Source organism: Pleurodeles waltl, chromosome 6 (genome assembly GCF_031143425.1).
Source record: "Pleurodeles waltl isolate 20211129_DDA chromosome 6, aPleWal1.hap1.20221129, whole genome shotgun sequence".
NCBI lineage: Eukaryota > Metazoa > Chordata > Amphibia > Caudata > Salamandridae > Pleurodeles > Pleurodeles waltl.
In genome coordinates, this window is record NC_090445.1 from 462,864,672 (window position 1) to 462,883,568 (window position 18,897).

An 18,897-nucleotide genomic window follows, 5' to 3' on the forward strand; every position below is an offset into this window, starting at 1 on the left:
CCAGGATTTCCCTGCATCATCCCAGGGAATCACAAAGATCTCTGCATTACAGTGAGGAACCAAGACTGTGTGCTGAACAACAACGCAAGCCCCTTGCAGCGTGGAAAGAAACTACATACTGGGTGTGCTGCATTGGAAAATCTGACGCACAAGCTATTTTTCCACACATCTCCTCCTCTGCGTTCTCTGTGTGTGCTATTTTTGACGCGTACCAGGCACTTTGAGTTATCAAGAGACAACTGTTGATTTATAAGATTTAAGACTCTTTTTAAACCTGCAAAAGTGATATTTCTACTTGTGCTTATTGAATCTTTATCGTTTTGACCTTATTTTTACTAGATAAATATCCTATGTTTTTCTAAACCTGTGTGGTGTATTTTTGTGATGTTTACGCTGTGTTACTGTATGATTTATTCCACAAATACTTCACACATTGCCTTCTAAGTTAAGCCTGACTGCTCAGTGCCAAGCTACCAGAGGGTGCGCACACGATAAATTGGATTGTGTGTGACTTACCCTGACTAGAAATGTGGTCCCTACTTGGACAAGAGTGTATACCTCTGCCAACTAGAGACCCCATTTCTAACAAATATAATACTATAAAGTAGTAAAATACTATTAACCTAGACTGGGAACTTTGTATTTCCAGAAAGCTGTGGAACAGATCTGCTGTACTTCAGAAGCTGTTCCTTCATATTCACTAAGGTTTTGAACAGCACCAAAAAGTAAAATAAACCACAAAGACATTGCATGATATAAAAACAAAATTTATTACTTGACTTAAAAATCTTTTTCTAACAGCTCACTGTGCATCCATAAAACTGCATACTGCACCATTCACTCAGAACACACAGGAAAACAACCACTTCAGTGCTCCCGGGAGGTACAAAGCACCAACCACAAACTGTTTCAAGGCACATAATGGTCAAGCACATGGCTGTGCAACTTCATAGATGATTTAAAACCACATAGGATATTACTGGGATAGAACAGCAAATGAGAGAGTAAAATAATATGTTTATTTAACAGCAAATAACATGTATATCACATTTTGATGCACTCCCAATTTTTGCATCTGAAGAAGTTTGTTTGTCTGGGATCAGACACTTGTCAAGGGGGTAAATCAAGGATTTCAACAAGTCTTCTAGTTCCAAGGTCAATTACAAAAAAGCCATCAGATGACAACTCCTTAAAAGAGAACAGTAATGGGGGCAGATTGGCCAGTCACAAATGCACTGTTTATTTTCAGTGGAAGCAGCACTTTGATTTCATCTAGTCTGCAGTGCATTCCCCACTGAAACCCCAACACAAAACATCTTTCAAAGCAATATGGATTGTTGTCCAAAATACAGAAAATTTAAAATTTCTTATTAAAACTGTGATTGGGGTGCACTGCACAAGACACACACACTCACTTACATTGTACACATAAATAATTATACCTTAGATGCTTTCCATAAAGGTTGTATACACATATGTACATGAAGAACTTCCCTTTGGCTAGTGTTTTGATTCATAGGTTCATAGAAGTGATGAATTCCAGAACTGCAGTTTCCTCAATTAAAAAGTTACAATACAAGCCACGTTTATTGTGCTTTGTTAAGCATGGGGAAACTGACACTGGAGCAGGTGAACCAGCACCCACGAAGAACTGAGCTATTGAAAAAAATAAAAGCCACATCCAAGTGACTCTGAAAGTGCAGTAGCTCCAGGAAGAGAGTTACAATCAAGCTGAAACAGACTATGGGACTAACAAATGCACAAGCCTACTGACTATGCAGGAGCACCACCCAGTCACAAATTCTTCAGACATGGGGGGTTATTCCAACTTTGGAGGAAGTGGTAATCCGTCCCAAAAGTGACGGATATACCACCAGCCGTATTACGAGTCCATTATATCCTATGGAACTCGTAATACGGCTGGTGGTAAATCCGTCACATTTGGGACGGATTACCACCTCCTCCAAAGTTGGAATAACCCCCTTGGTGTCTGAAGTCACACTACTGAGGTTTAGAAGAAGATGTATCGAGGCAGTTAAAAAGAGAAAGAGAAAAGGGATTAAAACAACGTATTCAAAAGCATATTCTGCCAAAATACCAACCACACATAAATATCCCCCTAGACAAATTTTGATACACAACAAACTACACTTACTTCTAAATATTAAGAGTGAAGATGGAATAGTAAGTCTGTCCAGTTCTCTAATACGTGGAAAGTGGGCTTGCCATTTTTTTCAAGAACAATGGGTAAAATGTTTGATTGGATATATTTTTATAGGGTAGCTATTTTGCCAGATGTTTTGAGTGTGATTTTTTACAGGATAGGTATGTCTTTATACTCTGAAGTAACTTCAGCTTCACCAGCGGTTCCCTTGCTGGACAAGTTCTACTTTCCATATCTAGCTTCATACCTGAAGAATTGAACTTGACCAAAAGGATATGCAAGACCGAGAGATGCTCTATTTCTCACTTATTGCTCGATAATGCAACAGAGACTTACTTCCACACAACCTTGGGATGGCAGTGTCTGTAGCTTGGGCACAGCAAGTAGTTTAGGTCAGAAAAACAATCAGAATAGCAACATTTCTTCTCATTACATTTTCTTTCAAACCTGCAATGCATATTTTGTGGAGACACCTATGCTACTGATAGGCTCAAAACTTTCCCATACAGCTGCACTTCTCCCCACCTTTTTTAGATTATTTGAACCCTTTAAGTGCACCTAGAGTAGTGTGGTATGTGCTCTGGTAAGAAAGATATCTAGTATGCACCATCCACTTAGAAAGACATAGAAGACCATTTTGGAAAGAACAAAGACGGTCTATAATACTTCCAACTGTGGCCCATCCATCATATCCTCCAAAGTGTAACTTTCCACTTGAGACTCTTTTCATTGGACAAGTTCCATTTTTCTGCTTTTACTCAGGCTAGAATTTTTGGTAACTATTCATGCAAAAGGCCTAGCTTCTTCAGAGCCTCTCTGTGTTCATCAGCAGAGTTTTTGGGGGTAATTTTTACACTGATAAGAGAGGCTGGACGAGGTTTGGAAGTAAAAAGGGTGAATGGAGAAGACCGACGGCTCTCAGGCTTGGCCACCGGTGAGTCACTGGCTGAGACAACAGCGGCCTCCTGGATAGCTTTGAAGTCAACCGCTGTGCCCATGGATGCTGGACGTGGTCTATTTTTCTTTAGAAAACTGGGAGTAAGCTTGCTGGTTGTTGATTTTTGGAAAATGGAGACACTACTAGAGTTTCGGTTCTGTCCATCGTCATCCTTGTCAGTGCTCATGCCAATCCCAGAACGCTCCAGGGTGTTTGATTTGAAACTAACCTCCCTTAAACCAGGAGCAGGTCCCTGTGCAAACCGGAATCCCGGTCTCAGGTCATGTTGACTACTGGATAGAACTTTTGTTTTCCCAGTTAAGGGTTCATTTTCTGCCATGATCTGGCAAGGTGGAAACGCAGACTGCAAATCACCAGAAGCTTTTCCAGGGTTGGGAACTAGTTTGCTTTTCTGATCCTGTAGTCCATCTTTTGGATTGCTTTGATGTTCAGGAACCTTGCTATTATTTGGTGGATACTTATTGCCAGATTCCTTTTCAGTCTGGCGAAGAGGGAATTCCCTTGACCTCAGGCCACCATAAACTTTCTCGGGGCTCACACTGAAAGTGTTTATTTTATCTTGCCATCCACTTTTTGGACCTGTGCAGTTATCTCCAACTTTTTCAGGGTTTGGTGAATTGTTTTTGATAGACTGTGGAATGGGGACCTCATTGGTTTTGGAAAGCACAGCAGGGTTAACGGTGTGTGCATTTAGTGAGTTTGCATTTTCCTGCAGAAGAGGAAATTGCCTTGACCGAATTCCAGAAACAGATTTGCCATGATTGATAGTTAGGTTTGATTTCTCCTGTAACCCAGTGTTTGTCTTCTCCTGCAGGCCAGTTTTCTCACTGGTTGTCTTATCATTTACCACCTTCTCCACTCCAGTCTGTGAAGTAGGACTCGGTTCCACCTTTGCAATAGCTGAGGATGTGACAGTACTGTCACTCACTAAGTTAGCCTTACCTTGTGACAACTTTAGTTTCTCTAGTGCCTCCTGTCTGGCAGTTTGCTGGTCTTTGATGATATGCGTTTTTACACTTGAAGCTCTATTTCTATTTGGAGCAGGTAAATTTATTAGAGATTGTGTTCTAGACCTCTGCTCGGGGTCTGTGTTGTAATTAGCGTTGCCTGGTTTTACAATAATGTGAGGGGGTAGTTTTAAAGGCTTTGGCTGGGTAGGAGGTCCTTGCTTGAATTGTGTATCAATAGTCTTTCCCACTGGCTGCTGAACATTTTGATGCAATGCACTGTGATCTTGCTGTGCTTGAAAAGTCAAAGGAGCTTTCTTCTGATCTGTATCGCTTCCAACCTGCTCAGCCATTGGCTGTGGTGACGCAACAAGAGACTGATGCTTCTTCAAAGCTACCCCAGCTTTCCCTTTCAAGTCTGTCCCATCCACAAAATCAGATTTCATAGCTTTGTCCCTTATAGAAGGTGAATCTTTCTTCAAAGAAGCATGCTTCATAATTGGATGCATATCACGAAATGGCTCTGGGGGTGGAATGAGACCAATATCTGAAATAGATGGCACATGCTCATTTGCAGCTGCCAATGACCATCTTTTGGGCTTCTCTGGTGTCAAGGAGATCTTGACTGCAGAAGGTGGTGTGGTGTGGGCTGAAGGTGGTGGTGCCGTGTGGGCTGAAGGTGGTGGTGCCGTGTAGGCTAAAGGTGGTGGTGCCGTGTGGGCTAAAGGTGGTGGTGCCGTGTGGGCTGAAGGTGGTGGTGCCGTGTGGGCTGAAGGGGGTGGTGCCATCTGAGCTGAAGGTGGAGCTGCTGTGTGGACTGAGGGTGGTGCTGCTTGGAAAGGAGCTGGCACTGCTTGGACCAGAGGTGGCACTGCTTGGACCGGAACTGGCACTGCTTGGACCGGAAATGGCACTGCTTGGACCGGAGAATCCTTGATAAGTTCCACTCTTGGTATCATCAGGTTTTTAGGTAGGCTGTTGTAACCTGGCTTTGTGGCCACTTCTGGGTTCCAGCCAGAAAAGCCTAAACTTCCGTTTTCATTCTTTTTAACCATCTTTTGACAGGAAGTTTCAGTGGAGGAGTCTTCATTCTCATATGGGTCTGGAAAGAAGAAAAACATTATCACTAATATAAAATAAATTACTGAACAATAAAATAATGCAAATACATAGGCTTATTTGACAGCATCCCACAACTGAGTTCATCACAGAATAAGACCCTTACTGAATTTACTTCCATGATTAATTCCAGAAGTAAACCAACCTTCTCTACTCTTGTATGCATTTCAAGAAAACTGGCAAGACCTCACCCTAAGAACAAGGATTCAATCAGCGATACTCTCACAAGTTCAAGAAAGAACCGTAAGCATGAAAGAAGCCGTTGATTGTGCACCAGAGCTGCGTGTTAACATAACAAAAACACCATTACCTGGGGATTTGTTTATACTTTCAGATACAGAATACTTCCACTTCCTTGTTCATCCTCTCTCATATGTTTTTTTTAATAGGTTAATCCATGAGATCTTCTAATAATGAACATGTAATTCCTCACGTGCCTAGTTCAAAATATAATCATCACTAGGACAGACCGAAACCACACAACACAATGAAAAGAATAAGCCGAACCTTGTTGGGGTTGATTTTATGTGCTCCTATTTTATTTTCTTGTTCCTGTGAGTTTTTACCACACCCGAAAGGCTATTTTTACTTTGTTTCTGGCACTCTGGAATGTTAATACATGCATGCTGTACTTGTGGGCTCAAATAAATTACGTATGCATGAAGCTTACGCAAGACTGGCAGGACAACATTCACTTGTGAGACACGCCCATTTGCACCATAGCCAAAGGCAGAGGCAAGTCCTTACACTCAATTCCATATAACCCTCTGCACATGTGCATTGAAACCCTGGGATGTCTGCATTAGTACGTTAGAAAGGTATATTTGCTCGGTAGAAGAGAGGCAACAAAACTCTATTGCATTTATCTTTTTCCCCAATGATAAGGAACATGCATTAGTACTAGGTCTGAAGTGGCAACTGGAGGTAATGCTCAAATAAGGATCTATGGTTAATGTTTTTCGAGCCAACAAAAGATTTGTTTTCTTACTCCTCAGTAAGATTTCAGTAACGTAATAACTCTCAAAGGTCTGTTAATCAACTGAACCAGAACCAAGTGAACTGTGTGTACTGATAGAAGTACACCCTCACCAACGCAATCTATAACGGTGAATTTCATGCCATCATATTGCTGTGCTCGGAAACTTAATTCCTACTTGTTGGGTGAGATTTCATACCGTGTATCAGTGTGCTTAGCCAGAGACCATGTCTGCATTTACGTTATCTGCATATCACAAGCGGGAAAAATGTTGTTGATAGAACATGGAGATTTGACCCAAAACGCTAATTGGAACTGCACTAACTCTAGTATATAGGCTTAATATACTTCGGAATTGCCCTAGCGCACTCAAGCACCAACAAAGCTGGCATGGTTACTGCATTTCAAGTGTGGCTTTTGGGTCTCCCAAGCACTAATCCTTCACCCAACTACCTCCCTCCGTGCTAAGCAGAACACAGTGCTGAAATTCTGGAATGCAAAGTCCATGAATAAAGTTTAACTGAGATCTCAAGATGAATTTTGATGAAGCACAGGGGTTACACAACTTTGGCAGTGTACCTAAACCCTAATGTAACTAGCTAGTGAAGTACCGACATGTCAGTCACTCATGGCCTGCAGTGCCCCTCGTTACCGAGGCAGGGGGTCACACACCTCTACCAGAGCACCTCAATCTGGATATGATTCAATCCTTATTTGTTTTTTCAGCTGTCACCTACCACCGCCAGACATCGCCACTGATGTGCAGCACAGTACTGCTCAAGTGCTGATAACCAGCATAGCTTTCTGAAGGATCTGTACATAGATAATGCACAGGTCACTTTCACAAATCCTGACAACTGATCAAAAGCCTATAATTCTAGACACATTTACTTTAAAAACAGACTGTTGAAACATGGAGTCAAAGCACCAATAGTATTATGAAAAAATGGTTTGATTTACTTTCAGCGCTTGCTTGTTTTGGTGATGTGAGTGGCACAGGCACCTCTTCCGCACGTTCAGAGTCATCAGTGGAGAGTCCACTGTCTCCCTCTGTATCCAGTGAATCAATGGTTTCTTCCAAGTACATAAGAACATCCCTTTCTTCAGCTGACAGGTAATCATAGCTCTCATCGCTCTGAAAAGACAAATGTATGATTGACTGGCGCATTAAGCAAATCGCTCCCACCACCCACAAAGCAGATCTCCACAGCCTGTAGCCATTGGAAAGCAGGGAAAAGCAAATGTACTTTGGCAGATGAGCACACCCGGGTTAAGATCTGCCCTCATCCACCACAACTGTATTTTCAAGAGATATGACCAACATAACCAACCAACGAATGGATTGTGAGCTACACATCTATAAAAATAGTCAGAAAACATTCAGACCAGACTCAGGTATTATGATAGCAATGGAGATGAACTGCTATAGGAAGTTTGGAAAGCAGTTATATTCCACTGTATTATTTATTTCAGGTTTCTAAGCCATTGGGGCTAGCCTCGGAGTGCTTTAGGTAAGATATATTTTTTCGTGATCAGTAAAACAGGTGTAGAGGATGTAAAAGCATTAGAGAGGAATAATGCAGTTTTCTTATAGACCTTAGTGGAAGTTACTCATTTTAGGCATCTAACATGGACTTGAATGATATGGAGTGAAGTCCAGTGGACAGCTCCTCCTAGCAGGCTAGCCACAGCAGTGACTGAAAACATAAGTTTTTAAAAGCTTTTTCGAGACTCTAACACACTGGTCCTGCAAAACTTCCCCAACCTGCAGACAAAGGATAGTAGACTGCATGTTTGTCACTGGTGGGATCACCTCTCCTCTTGTCTGTCTGACACATTGTTAATTATAGTTCATTATTAAGTGTTTGATATTAGGGTCTATCCTTTGGTGGTCTGCTAAAAACAAACAAATATCCGTTTTACCTCCTCTCCCGTAGAATAACATGCAAAGTCAAGCTCCACGTGGTTATATTTTCCATGGATTGGAATACAAAAAAAAAAAAAACACTACACACGTCTTCCCGCCATTTTACCCCTCAAATCTACACTGTATGGAGTAATAACTCACACGGTGCATTGCATCACCTAATGCCCAAACAAAGTATGTCCTCAATTGCCCTTCCACTCAGCTCGTAGTCATAAGAACAAGTTTTGCTTCCTTTTGCTTCCATGTTATTACTTTTCCACTATCTGATCTTTGTCTTTACCAACGTACTGAGCACTTTGTAGGGTCTATCTTAACTACTAATCAAGTTTTAAAAATGTTGGAAAACACAGGTGACTGTTCCATTTTTTAACTAGGATGAGTCTGGAGAATATATTTTATTGTGAGACTACAATGTCAAGACGTCATTTAGACATGAATTAAATAGGCATTTCAAGTTCTCCATTTGATATGGACATTGCAGGTGCATTGGGGTAATAGCAGGATTATAGCTTTGGTCACATGCTTCCTGCGATTTAAGCCACGTAACAAGGTGCGCTATCATTCTGCTCATCTGTGAACAAGGCTTACTGAGAAAGGAGTCAGGGAATAAAATACTGTCATTTGGATTTTAATAAACACCGGTATTTCATCGAGTTGAGTTTTGATAAGCTTTTTTCTGTGGTGTGAAGTAAATTACGTGATGCTCTGTGCCCGTTCCGAAGCTGCCCTGCAGGGATAAGGGAGCTTCTGGATGGAAGAGACAAGATTAGTAGCTTGGTTAAGTGGCCAGGTGATCTGAGCTGTGCAGTTTTATAAACAAGTTCACTTTCCTTTTACAGAGAGCCACTTCATGCTTTTTAGAATGGGTATGAAATGGTCATAGCAGCTCAGGCCAAACAGACTAGTAGCATGATTTTGAGCCCTTTGGAATTTCAGAAATGATTTACTGGGTAGGTTGAGGTACAGGCTGTTACAATTTCGAAGGAGGGAAATCATAATGGCAAGGATTTTAGCAATGTTTTGAGAGAGGTGGAGGAAATGAATGATGCCTCTCATCAGACAATGGTGATAGAAATATTTGATGACAACATATTTGGCATATGAAAGCTAGCTCACTGTTAAACAACTCCCAGGTTATGGGCTTAAAAACACACATTGGGGAGGAGAGCTCAGTGAGTTATTCATGGAAATGGACAGATGGATTGGATTAGTAATCCCCATGAGGAGGATCTCAGTTTTGTCCCCATCCTTGCACAGCACGTTTTCTACATACCATTGTGAATGTGGGGGAGGCAATGTATTTCATCAGATAGGTTTCCGGATTTGCTACATAGCTTGAAATGGAGGTGTGTTTCACTCGCGTGCACACAAAATAACCGATCTCACAGAAATTAAGACCCTGGTGAGATGATACACGTGGCTACTGAGATGGAGCCTTGAGAGACTGTGCAAGTAATATTGGCTGACGTGAATTATTCTGACTTGACTTTGGCTTAACCTACTTTATCCATGATGGAGTGGTTGAACAGTAAGGAGGTGAGCCGGGATAGCAGATTTCCACTGATCCCAGTGCAAAGTTCTAGCTTGTTATTAAGTATGCACTTGTCAATGGTATCAAATGCTGCCCAGGTGCAGGAGTACTAATGCATAAGGAGTTTCACTGGCCCTAGCACCACGTAGCACTCATCTGTTTTGTAATATAGTTTTGTTTTCCCTTTGAAGTCTACAGCCAGACTCAAAATCATTTATGAGGATCTTTCCTCCAGATGGGATGAGAGTTTGCAGGAGACAACAGTATGTAATCCCTGCGCAACACAACATAGGCTTGAGATAGGTCTACAGTTAGCAAAATTATCAGGATCTGCTGCATGTATTTTTGAGGATCGGTGTGATATTTTCATGCTCTGCATATGGATAAACTGGAGACGTAAGAACTTATTACCCAGGTGATGAGTGGCAGCATTGCTGGAAGGCCCAGATATTTGGAACTGTACATAACCTGACATAATAATGCAACCTTCCTTCATTGAGGAATGATGGCGCCAATTATGGAAGCTAAATATCATGATTTAGGCACACGTTAGCACAGTGGATTAAGCAAGCACATCCAAAAGGCACGAGCTGTGAAGAGTATCACTCTCCTCTACCGGCTGTCAAAGGCATTCTCTGACCAGAAATTACTATGTACTCTCTTTTATAGCTCACTGTGAAATTTCTAAAATGCAAAACTGGCCAAATGGTGCAGGCTACACCTTACTGAGTAACTGATACATACGAAGCGCGTGTGGTTTCAGGGTAGACTCAAGGTCATTTAAAACATTTGGTGACTAGAGTAGCAATAGCTGGGCAGATATCAAGAAGACCAAAGCCTGCCTAGAAAGGTGTGCGTGGATAAGGAGTGAGAGGTGAGTTTCAGCATTTTCCTACATTTGTTGCAAGGCGAGCGAGAGATTCATTCCAAAGAGTAGAAGTTTATGCAAAGAAAGCTTAATACCATGTTTTTCCTTTATATGCTTTCCGAATTTCCAGTCCAGTGATACTGAAAGTACTCCCCGGGGCTGCTAGCGGCCCTTTTCACATTTATGTGTGCCCCTCATGGTGAACTGCAGCGCTTGGCTACTGTTTACTTGACTAAGCATTAACATTCAGAAAGGTGCTAAGGTGGCTCGCATTTTTTTATATGTTAACTAAAGTAAAGGAAAAGAAGCAAAAAGCTACTGCACCTCTAAGCTTTATGTACAGTTCATTTTTTAACACATGTTGAAATAAATGTGAAATATAATTGCGCCTCTTTGAAATTCAGAATGATGCATTTCAATATCATGTAGAGCCTTTCATCTTTGTACATAGAATACATTACTGCATTGACAAGCATGTACTAAAAGTGATAGTTTTCAAGCATGAACCTACAAACATTACTGTCTCCCACCCTGGTCACAACAGTACCATTAAGTGAACCAAAAGGCAAGTCAGTTGTCAAGTGCGCCCTTTGAATGGTCTAGGTTGTTCAAATACATGGCACAACAAAATTGCTTATTAAATCACACACAAGATAAGCTTTTTCACAGAGCACACCCTAAACTCTGAAATTTCAGTACGTCTTCATATGCGATAATGAAATAAAATGAGGCAAAATGAAATAACCAAATTGTGTGATCCTAGGCAATTGTGTTAAGTGTTGAAGTTGGGGCTGAGGGCAGGTTTAGTCTTTTCAAGTTGTAGAATTCGGTCTCTAGATGGATATCTGTCTCCCTCATTTTACATCAAATGGTAATGGTGTGCTTTTAATGCTTGGCACGGGAGTTTAGAATGTGGGTGGCAGACAGAAGCCACATGAAGGCTTGCTTATTCTCATGCTTCACGGCCGGACATGTGGCTCAAGTTTACCTTTAGTCTTCAGTGGCTCATTCATCTCTATCACATAATGGCAGTGAAGGTGACAAAAGGCACAGGAAGGATAGGATTTGACTATCATCAAACAATTTGGTGAAGCAGGGGTAACACCACCACAGTACATTACTCCTAGTTTCAAGATTCGGGGTGGGGAGCTGGAGAAGGAGTCTTTATCACGGATTTTTTGTAGCACTTGTTATCTTAACTAAGCACTCCTAATATAAAAGAGGTTAAAGGCATACTGAGATTGTGAGGCATTAGACTTTATTTCATTCCAATTCAATAATCAAGTTACTTCCTTTGTACACTTGACTTGCCAAAGGAAAGAGAGAAGTCTTACCCCAGGGTATGGTAGAGGGATAGCGACTCAGGTAAAGCATACAATTGTATTACCAACTACATGACTAAAATAGGGGTTTAATTTAGATGTCAGTAAGGAATGAAACCCTCACCCAGATGACCTCAATGCAGCCCTTAGTCATGCCACAGACCATACTTTCTGGTCCCTGGTTAAATGTTTGTGAGTACCCAGATTCTAGTTTCACACAAAGGGTGCTGGTGGTGTTTGGGTGAGTCTGGAGAAAAGGACTAATTTTTGTAATGTATTTATCAGTGTGCTAAGTTAATTAAAACCATTACACAATCGGCATGTGGCTAAAAGAAAAAGAAGAAAAAAAATTAATCTGTCTAAATTAAAATATTCAGCTGGATTGGGGGCGGAGCCAAGATGGCGCTGGAGACAGACGCTCCTTGAGAGCTTCGTACCGGCCGCTGCTGAAATACTATTGGCGCATCCTTGCGCCTCCCAGTCTGGGCCCTAGGGCCGAGAGAAATGCCTTCTGGTTCGTCAGCCGGGGTGAGCCTAATTGTGGCTTGCAGATGGGCCACAACGGTGAAGGTGTGCTTATGGGCGGTTACGAGGCCGAGCGGCTTCCTGGCCTGGCGTGCCCTCAGAGTCTGCCTCGGCGGAGGAGAGGCCGCCGAGAGCTGGAATGGGGACTCTCAGGCCAGAGTGATCATGTGGGCCCCCTCGCTGGAGGGTGAGTGCTGGAAGCTGAGCAGAGTCAATGGTGATTCTTACGAACGGTAAGTCCCTGGTTTCGCCAGCGGGATCGCGCTGGGAGGGGTAGGAAGGCTGAGCGAATCGCTGAAGTTAGGGTCGTTTCTCCCCCCTCCCCGGGAAGGAGACGGCGAAGGGGTGGTGCTCCCCAAAGCAACTCAGTGATTGGAGTGGCCTGGAGTCTTGTGGTGCTGGTAGCCAAGAAAGAGAGCGGATGTAGATGAGGCACCGCAAGGGGGGGGCAGATAAGCAGTCTGGGGGACTCTCCCACTCTCATAGAGACCAAAACTTACTGCTTGAGATGCGCTTCGCTGTGCAGATGGGTGGGGTTGCAGAAATTGTCAGAGACTCCATTTCTAGATGGCGAGAGATAAGGAGCCTAAGCCACCCCGGCAGGGAAAAATGGACAGCTACATTAAAGTTGTGACCCCTCCGCTGCCAGTCTTCAACACTCCAGAAGCCCCGGACAATGCTGCCCTCTTCGCTGTGATACAAACCTCTAGAGAGGCCCTGGAGGGGTGCATGGTGGAGGTACGATCGGAGGTCTCCCTTCTGCGACAGGAGCTGCGGAATATGACAGCGCGAGTTACAACAGCGGAGGCAAGGATTTCAAAGATACCATCCGGGACCTGCGCAAGGAGATCTCATAGACCAGGATCCTCAACAAAGATATCATGTAGCGGCTGGAAGACATGGAAAAATCAGGCCCAAAGGAACAATCTGCGATATGTAGGATTTGCAGAAGGAGTAGAAGGAACAAACATAAACCGGTTTCTAGATACATGGCTCCGGAGAGTTCTCCTGCCTGAGAAATTCTCTCCCTGTTTTCAGATATTAAGTGGGCCCATTGGTTGCTGGGGAGTAGGCCCCCTTCAGGGGCCCCCCAGACCAGTGATTGCCTGCTTTCTAAACTTTCAGGACCGGGACATGATCCTAGCAGAGGTAGGCAAAATGGGGGAAGCCCAGTATGAAAACTCCAAGATCCTCATTTTTCCAGACTATACCAGAGAAGTTGAGAGACAGCGTTGCATCTTTGGCTCTCTGAAAGCCAAGCTCCACAGTCTTCAGTTGCAGTATATGCTCCTTTTCCCGGCTAAACTGAGGGTCCTGTTCCAGGGAAAAGCACTCTTCTTTCAGTCCCTGAAGGAGGCCTTGGTGTGGTTGGAGGATCGCCCCCAGCTCTCCGGGAGGGGGAGTCAGGAGGCTGATGATGGGCCCAGGGACAAAGGGGAACGAGGCCGAAGGAGTGGTCTCTCCACAGGCACAGGGGCCAGAGACGACGGAAAGGCAGAGAGGATACGCCGTGGCAGCCGCCCAAGAGGAACATGGGTGGAGTGGATTCATCGGATTCGAAAGGGACCCGAAGCATTAGCACCCGGATGAGAGACAGGAGAGAGGACCCTGATGCTGTCACAATGGAAAACCATCTGTGCGCAGACAATGAGACTAGATCAGAGTCTCCCCATCCGCTGGTAGAGGCCATCACCTGTCTAGAGACTGATAAGGAGGCCCTGGGGGCCAATGGAGGTGGTGAGACTGAGGAGGCAGCACTGTGAATAGGGGGGGCGGAGAAGTATGGACCTTCTTCTCCTGCCCCGCCCCCTGCTGATAGAGAGTTCCCATATGGATATTGCGATCTTCTTTACGGGGGCAATAACCTTTGGTGTGCTGTGTGTTGAAATCATGGGTCTCCGCTTCCTGTAGTGGGTGAACTCCCTAAGTTAGCTCTAAGTCTTGATATTTGAGGGACGAGGGGGTGGTGGGCTACAGACCTCATGACTCCTGCCGAGTTGGTGTATGGGGGTTGGCACTCGCAGGGGCCGGTGGAAGGTGGGATGCCGTTGTGTTCAGGGGGTTCGTTTTTTTCTTGTACGTGGCTCATAAATTTAAACCACAGACTCATGTAACTAAGAGGTCTATCCACTGTGAAGCTGGTTTCCAGGATTCCCCTTCCCATTCTTGGGTGCCTTGCATGGAGGGGAGCTCCTCCGCTTTTGACATTTCTCTCTTTAGCACAAAATTACCCCTATGTGTGGTGGAACAGGGCCTCCTTTGATGGATATGCTGGGCCTCACGTTTCTTTCTTGGACTGGGTGATAAGGTCATGCGCGGCTTGGTGTCCCAGTATATAAAGAGGCTATGACCAGATGATGTATTCCTACAAGAGACGCACCTCTGGGGCACGAAATGTATGTTTTTAGGCAGAGGGCCTTATGTCATGCTGCAACATGCAGGTTTTACCTCTGGTTCCAGAGGGGTGGCAATCTTCATTCGTAGGTCCCCTCCTTCTGCATCACACAACAATGGACAGGCCCAGATGGTAGATATGGGGGAGTGAAGGAGTTATGGGGGTGGAGAGAGGTCTTGTTGATGAGCTCATTCGCCCCACCCAGGCTCCAGGCCCCCCGTTGGGGATATTGGTGAAGATTTTGCTAGAGGTAGATTCCCTGCTTCATGTCCTAGGGGGAGATTTCAATGATGTGATGGTGTTGGACACAGACTGATCCGGGATGCTGGGACTGCCTTGCCCCTCCACTGCACTTTGAGTTTGCTACAGCCCTGGGGTTGTTGGACCTGTGGAGACGTGGCCATCCCACTGACAGAAAGTGCTCCTACTTCTCTGGGGCTCATAAGGTATTTTCTAGATTGGATTATATCTTTATCCCCGCAGGAAAGGTTGGAACTATACATCAGGTGGAATACCTGGCGCAAGGTTTGTCTGACCACTCCCCTCTGGTGGTGCATATAGGGAATCAAGGGGGGGGAGGGGTCCGAGATGGAGGTAGGGGGCTTGGGACCTCCAGGATCCAGAGGTGGCACATGGGCTCCGGGTAGACACTGAACTATATTTCCAAGAAAATGTGGGGTCAGTCGGGTCTCCAGTGGTGCTATGGGAGGCATACAAGACGGTGCTTCAGGATTGCACCAAGTACTAAGTAGCCCAGAAGTGAAGAAAGGCAAGGGAAACCTTGAGTAAGTTGGAACAACAGCTGCTGGCATGTGAGGAGGCTTTGGGACAGGAGCTGTCCCTCCCTGCACTCCACCAACTGGAGTTAGTGAGGGATGAGTACAGGGAGACTACAGAGAGATAAAAAAGGTTAAAAGTCAGTTGCGTGCTACCCAGCATAGGCTCTATGAGGCAGGGACAAGGCCGAGAAACTCCTTGCTTGGCTACAGAGAAGGGAGACTGAAGCGAGGTGGATACAAGAGGCAGTGACTCCGGAGGGGGTAGAGTGTCCTCAGATAAAGACATTGCGGAGACCTTTGCCTGCCCTTATAGTGACTTATATAAGGCAAGGCCAATGGAAGACGCTTGTCGGATTGTAGAATTTTTGCAGAATATAGTTGTTCCTGTCCTGGATGCAGAGGCTCAAGCAGATGTTGGAAGAGGTTACAGCCGCCTTGACATGGCTTCGCCCGGACAAAGTCCCTGGACCCAACGGGCTCCCGACAGAGCTATTTAAGAGTCTATGTGATATCCTACCTTTCCATCTTCTAAATATGTTCCAGGAGTCCCGGGGTCAAGGAGTTCTTCCCCCTGATTTGAGAAGAGCCGAGATAGTTGTTATTCACAAGGACAGGAGGCCCAAATTGTCCTGTGCATCCTACAGACCAATCTCTCTCCTTAATGCAGAAGTGAATGTTATGGGCACAGTACTAGCAACCCGCCTTCACAGCATTATTCCTCTCCCCCTCCCCCCAAATTAATAAGGGACAATCTGGCTTCATACCGGGACGCTCTACAGGACACAATCTGAGGCGAACGCACAACTAGCTGAATACCATACTGGGCCGCCCGAGTCAAAAAATATTTTTGCCCCTTGATGCTGAGAAAGCATTTGATGTGGTACACTGGCCATTCTTGGAAGCCACACTAGAGCGTTCAGATTTGGCCCTCAATATAGGGAATGGGTGAGGCTGCTTAACTGTAATCTAGTAGCGCAGTGAGAGTGAATGGGATTCTTTCCTCTGAATTCCCCATTGCATGGGGTACTAGACAGGGATGTCCCCTGTCCCCCTTGTTTTTTTGCCCTCACTATAGAGTCCTTCGTGTGTGTAATCTGTCCACATCCCGGGCTGCATGACTTCAAGTTGAGAAAGGATGAGCGCATTTCCCTGTATGCAGATGACATACTCTTATATGTCGCAAGGCCCAAGGTATCCCTACCGCTACTCTTCCACTTATTTGAGGAATATGGGAATCACTCGGGTATCAAATTAATTGGGACAAATCAATGCTATATGTCCCACTGAGAGACGTAGGGATCATTCTTTTCCAGTTCCCCTGCAAAGCTCAATTGAGGGATTCAAATACCTCAGTATTTATTTGACACCACATAGGGCAGACCTCTGTCAGACATATAATTTGAAAAGGGCTTTTGTGAATGCTGAGCTGACCTGGAGCACTGGAGAAGTCTTTCTCTCATGTTGATGAGGGTGGGTGGGAGGGGGGGTGGCCATGTTTAAGATGATCCCTCTTCAATAGCTCCTCTAGGTTGTGCAAAACGCATTTTATCAGATCCCTCCGGGATTCTTCACGACTTTGGAATGAGACATGTGGCTCTTCTTGTGAGAGGGGAAACACCCAAGAATTGCTCTCAAAACGCTACAGTGCAATCAATATGAGGGGGCTTGTCTCTCCCAGGCCTGGAGGTGTATTACTGGGCTGCCCACCTGATTAACATAAATGACTGGCTGTTTGCCCCTGGGGACAATCAGGGCATGCAGTAGCTCTACCACAGTACTGGGATGCCATTGTTGTCCCACGTGTGAGACCGCCCCCTCTGGTAAGGATGTTGGCTGCTGGAAATTAGTAAATTGACAGGTTTTGAGAGCTGGGACCGCATCGATATTTCCAAGGTAGGAGACGCGATGGAAGGGGGTGACATAATGCCTTTTGCATCCCTCCTGGCCGAATATGAACTTAGCAAGACAGTTCCTCCAATATGCGCGCCTGCGACATGCATGGAAAGCGGAGGGCCTCCTTGGAGAGGGAGTACCTGACTACGCCCACTAGAAGGTAGACTATTAATAGAGGGCCTAGACACAAAAGTGACGTCTATGACGTATAAGACTAGACTATTAATAATAACATACCAAACACACTTCTAAAACTGCATAGGCGGTGGGAGGCTGAATTAGGGGAACTAGAGGACATAGACAGGGAGGCAGCACTGATGTTTTCAAGAGAAGTGGATATTCAATCGAGAATAAGATTAATCCAATTTAAAATCCTTCATTATATATTATGCTAGGCGTTTACATATGATGGGAAGGGCGCAGCAACCAAATTGTGTTGGTGTTGTGGGAATATTGGAACCTTCCTACATACACTTTGGGACTACCCTGTGATCCATGAGTATTGGACCAGGATTCTTGGGGAACTAGGGGAGGGGGGATGGTATCGGAGCTGATACCGCTTGATCCCAAATTTATTCTATTGGGAATTACCAACGATGTTGATCTGCCAGGAATGAAGCTTTTATTTTGTGGCCTCGGGCTGGTGGTGACCAAGAGGGATTTTGCCCACCTTTGGGGCTCTGAGCTGAGTCGCAGGTCTACAACTGAGCAGCCCGCTTTGAAGCCAAACTGTTAGCAGAAAATTTTATGGTCCATCGTAGTGCTTTTGCAGAGACACATCTGGTGGACCAGTGTTTCGGGAGCCAGGCCGCAGAGTCGACAGGTGCCCCTCATATTACATTGCGGCCACCTGGGGAGGTGGGAGTATGATAGAAGACAGCCCATGCGGTATTTTGTAGAAGCTGTTTTAGTCCGTGGGTTGACTCAGGTAGGATTGTGGGACAGGAGTATCATTTGATGACAAGATGAGCCAAGCATGGCCCCGTTTCGATAAGACTTCTTTGTCCAGTTTCTGCGAGGGAGACTTGACTCTTGCTTTCGTCACACGCTTGACAAGCTGGAGCGTGCTAAGTTGAGGCAGTTGGTCTACAAGGTCCAATACCGTCCGAGAGGCCTCGAGATAAAAAAAAAAATGGAGCGTTAGAGTCAATAGCCATTTCGGCCCAGATAAGGGAACTTAAAGAGCCTTCCCTTGCTGCCTTCAGATTGTAGCTTAGGTTGATAAATGTCTCTTTTCTTGATAGAGACTGTCTGACCAGGCCAAATTCTAGGCGGACCTGAGCCAGTGAGGCACAATTTGGTAAGGTGAACAGCCTCTTAAAAAGCTTGTCGATCATTTTGTCAAGGTGGTCTTCACCTCTGCCCCTCAAAGCTTCGCTGTTATATGCGATTGTTGGAATTAATTTGGCTTGGATGACCATTTATAGCAGCACGTAGGTTGAAGAGCCAGTTGCTTTTTTTAACATGGTTAAATGTAAATGTGGACAAGATGG

General features: G+C 44.8%; 1 protein-coding gene across 1 annotated transcript in view; it reads right to left on the reverse strand.

Moving 5' to 3' along the window:
• Nucleotides 1–751: 751 nt before the first annotated feature.
• The window catches only part of C6H1orf116 (chromosome 6 C1orf116 homolog), a 73,151-nt gene continuing 55,005 nt past the window's right edge, over nucleotides 752–18,897 (reverse strand). Inside the window, exons 3-4 of the mRNA XM_069238605.1 lie at nucleotides 7,125–7,299; nucleotides 752–5,171 (exon numbers count right to left, since the gene is read on the reverse strand). Coding sequence (XP_069094706.1) covers nucleotides 2,944–5,171; nucleotides 7,125–7,299 — 2,403 coding nt within the window. The 3' untranslated portion in view covers nucleotides 752–2,943. The remainder of the gene's footprint in view (nucleotides 5,172–7,124; nucleotides 7,300–18,897) is intronic.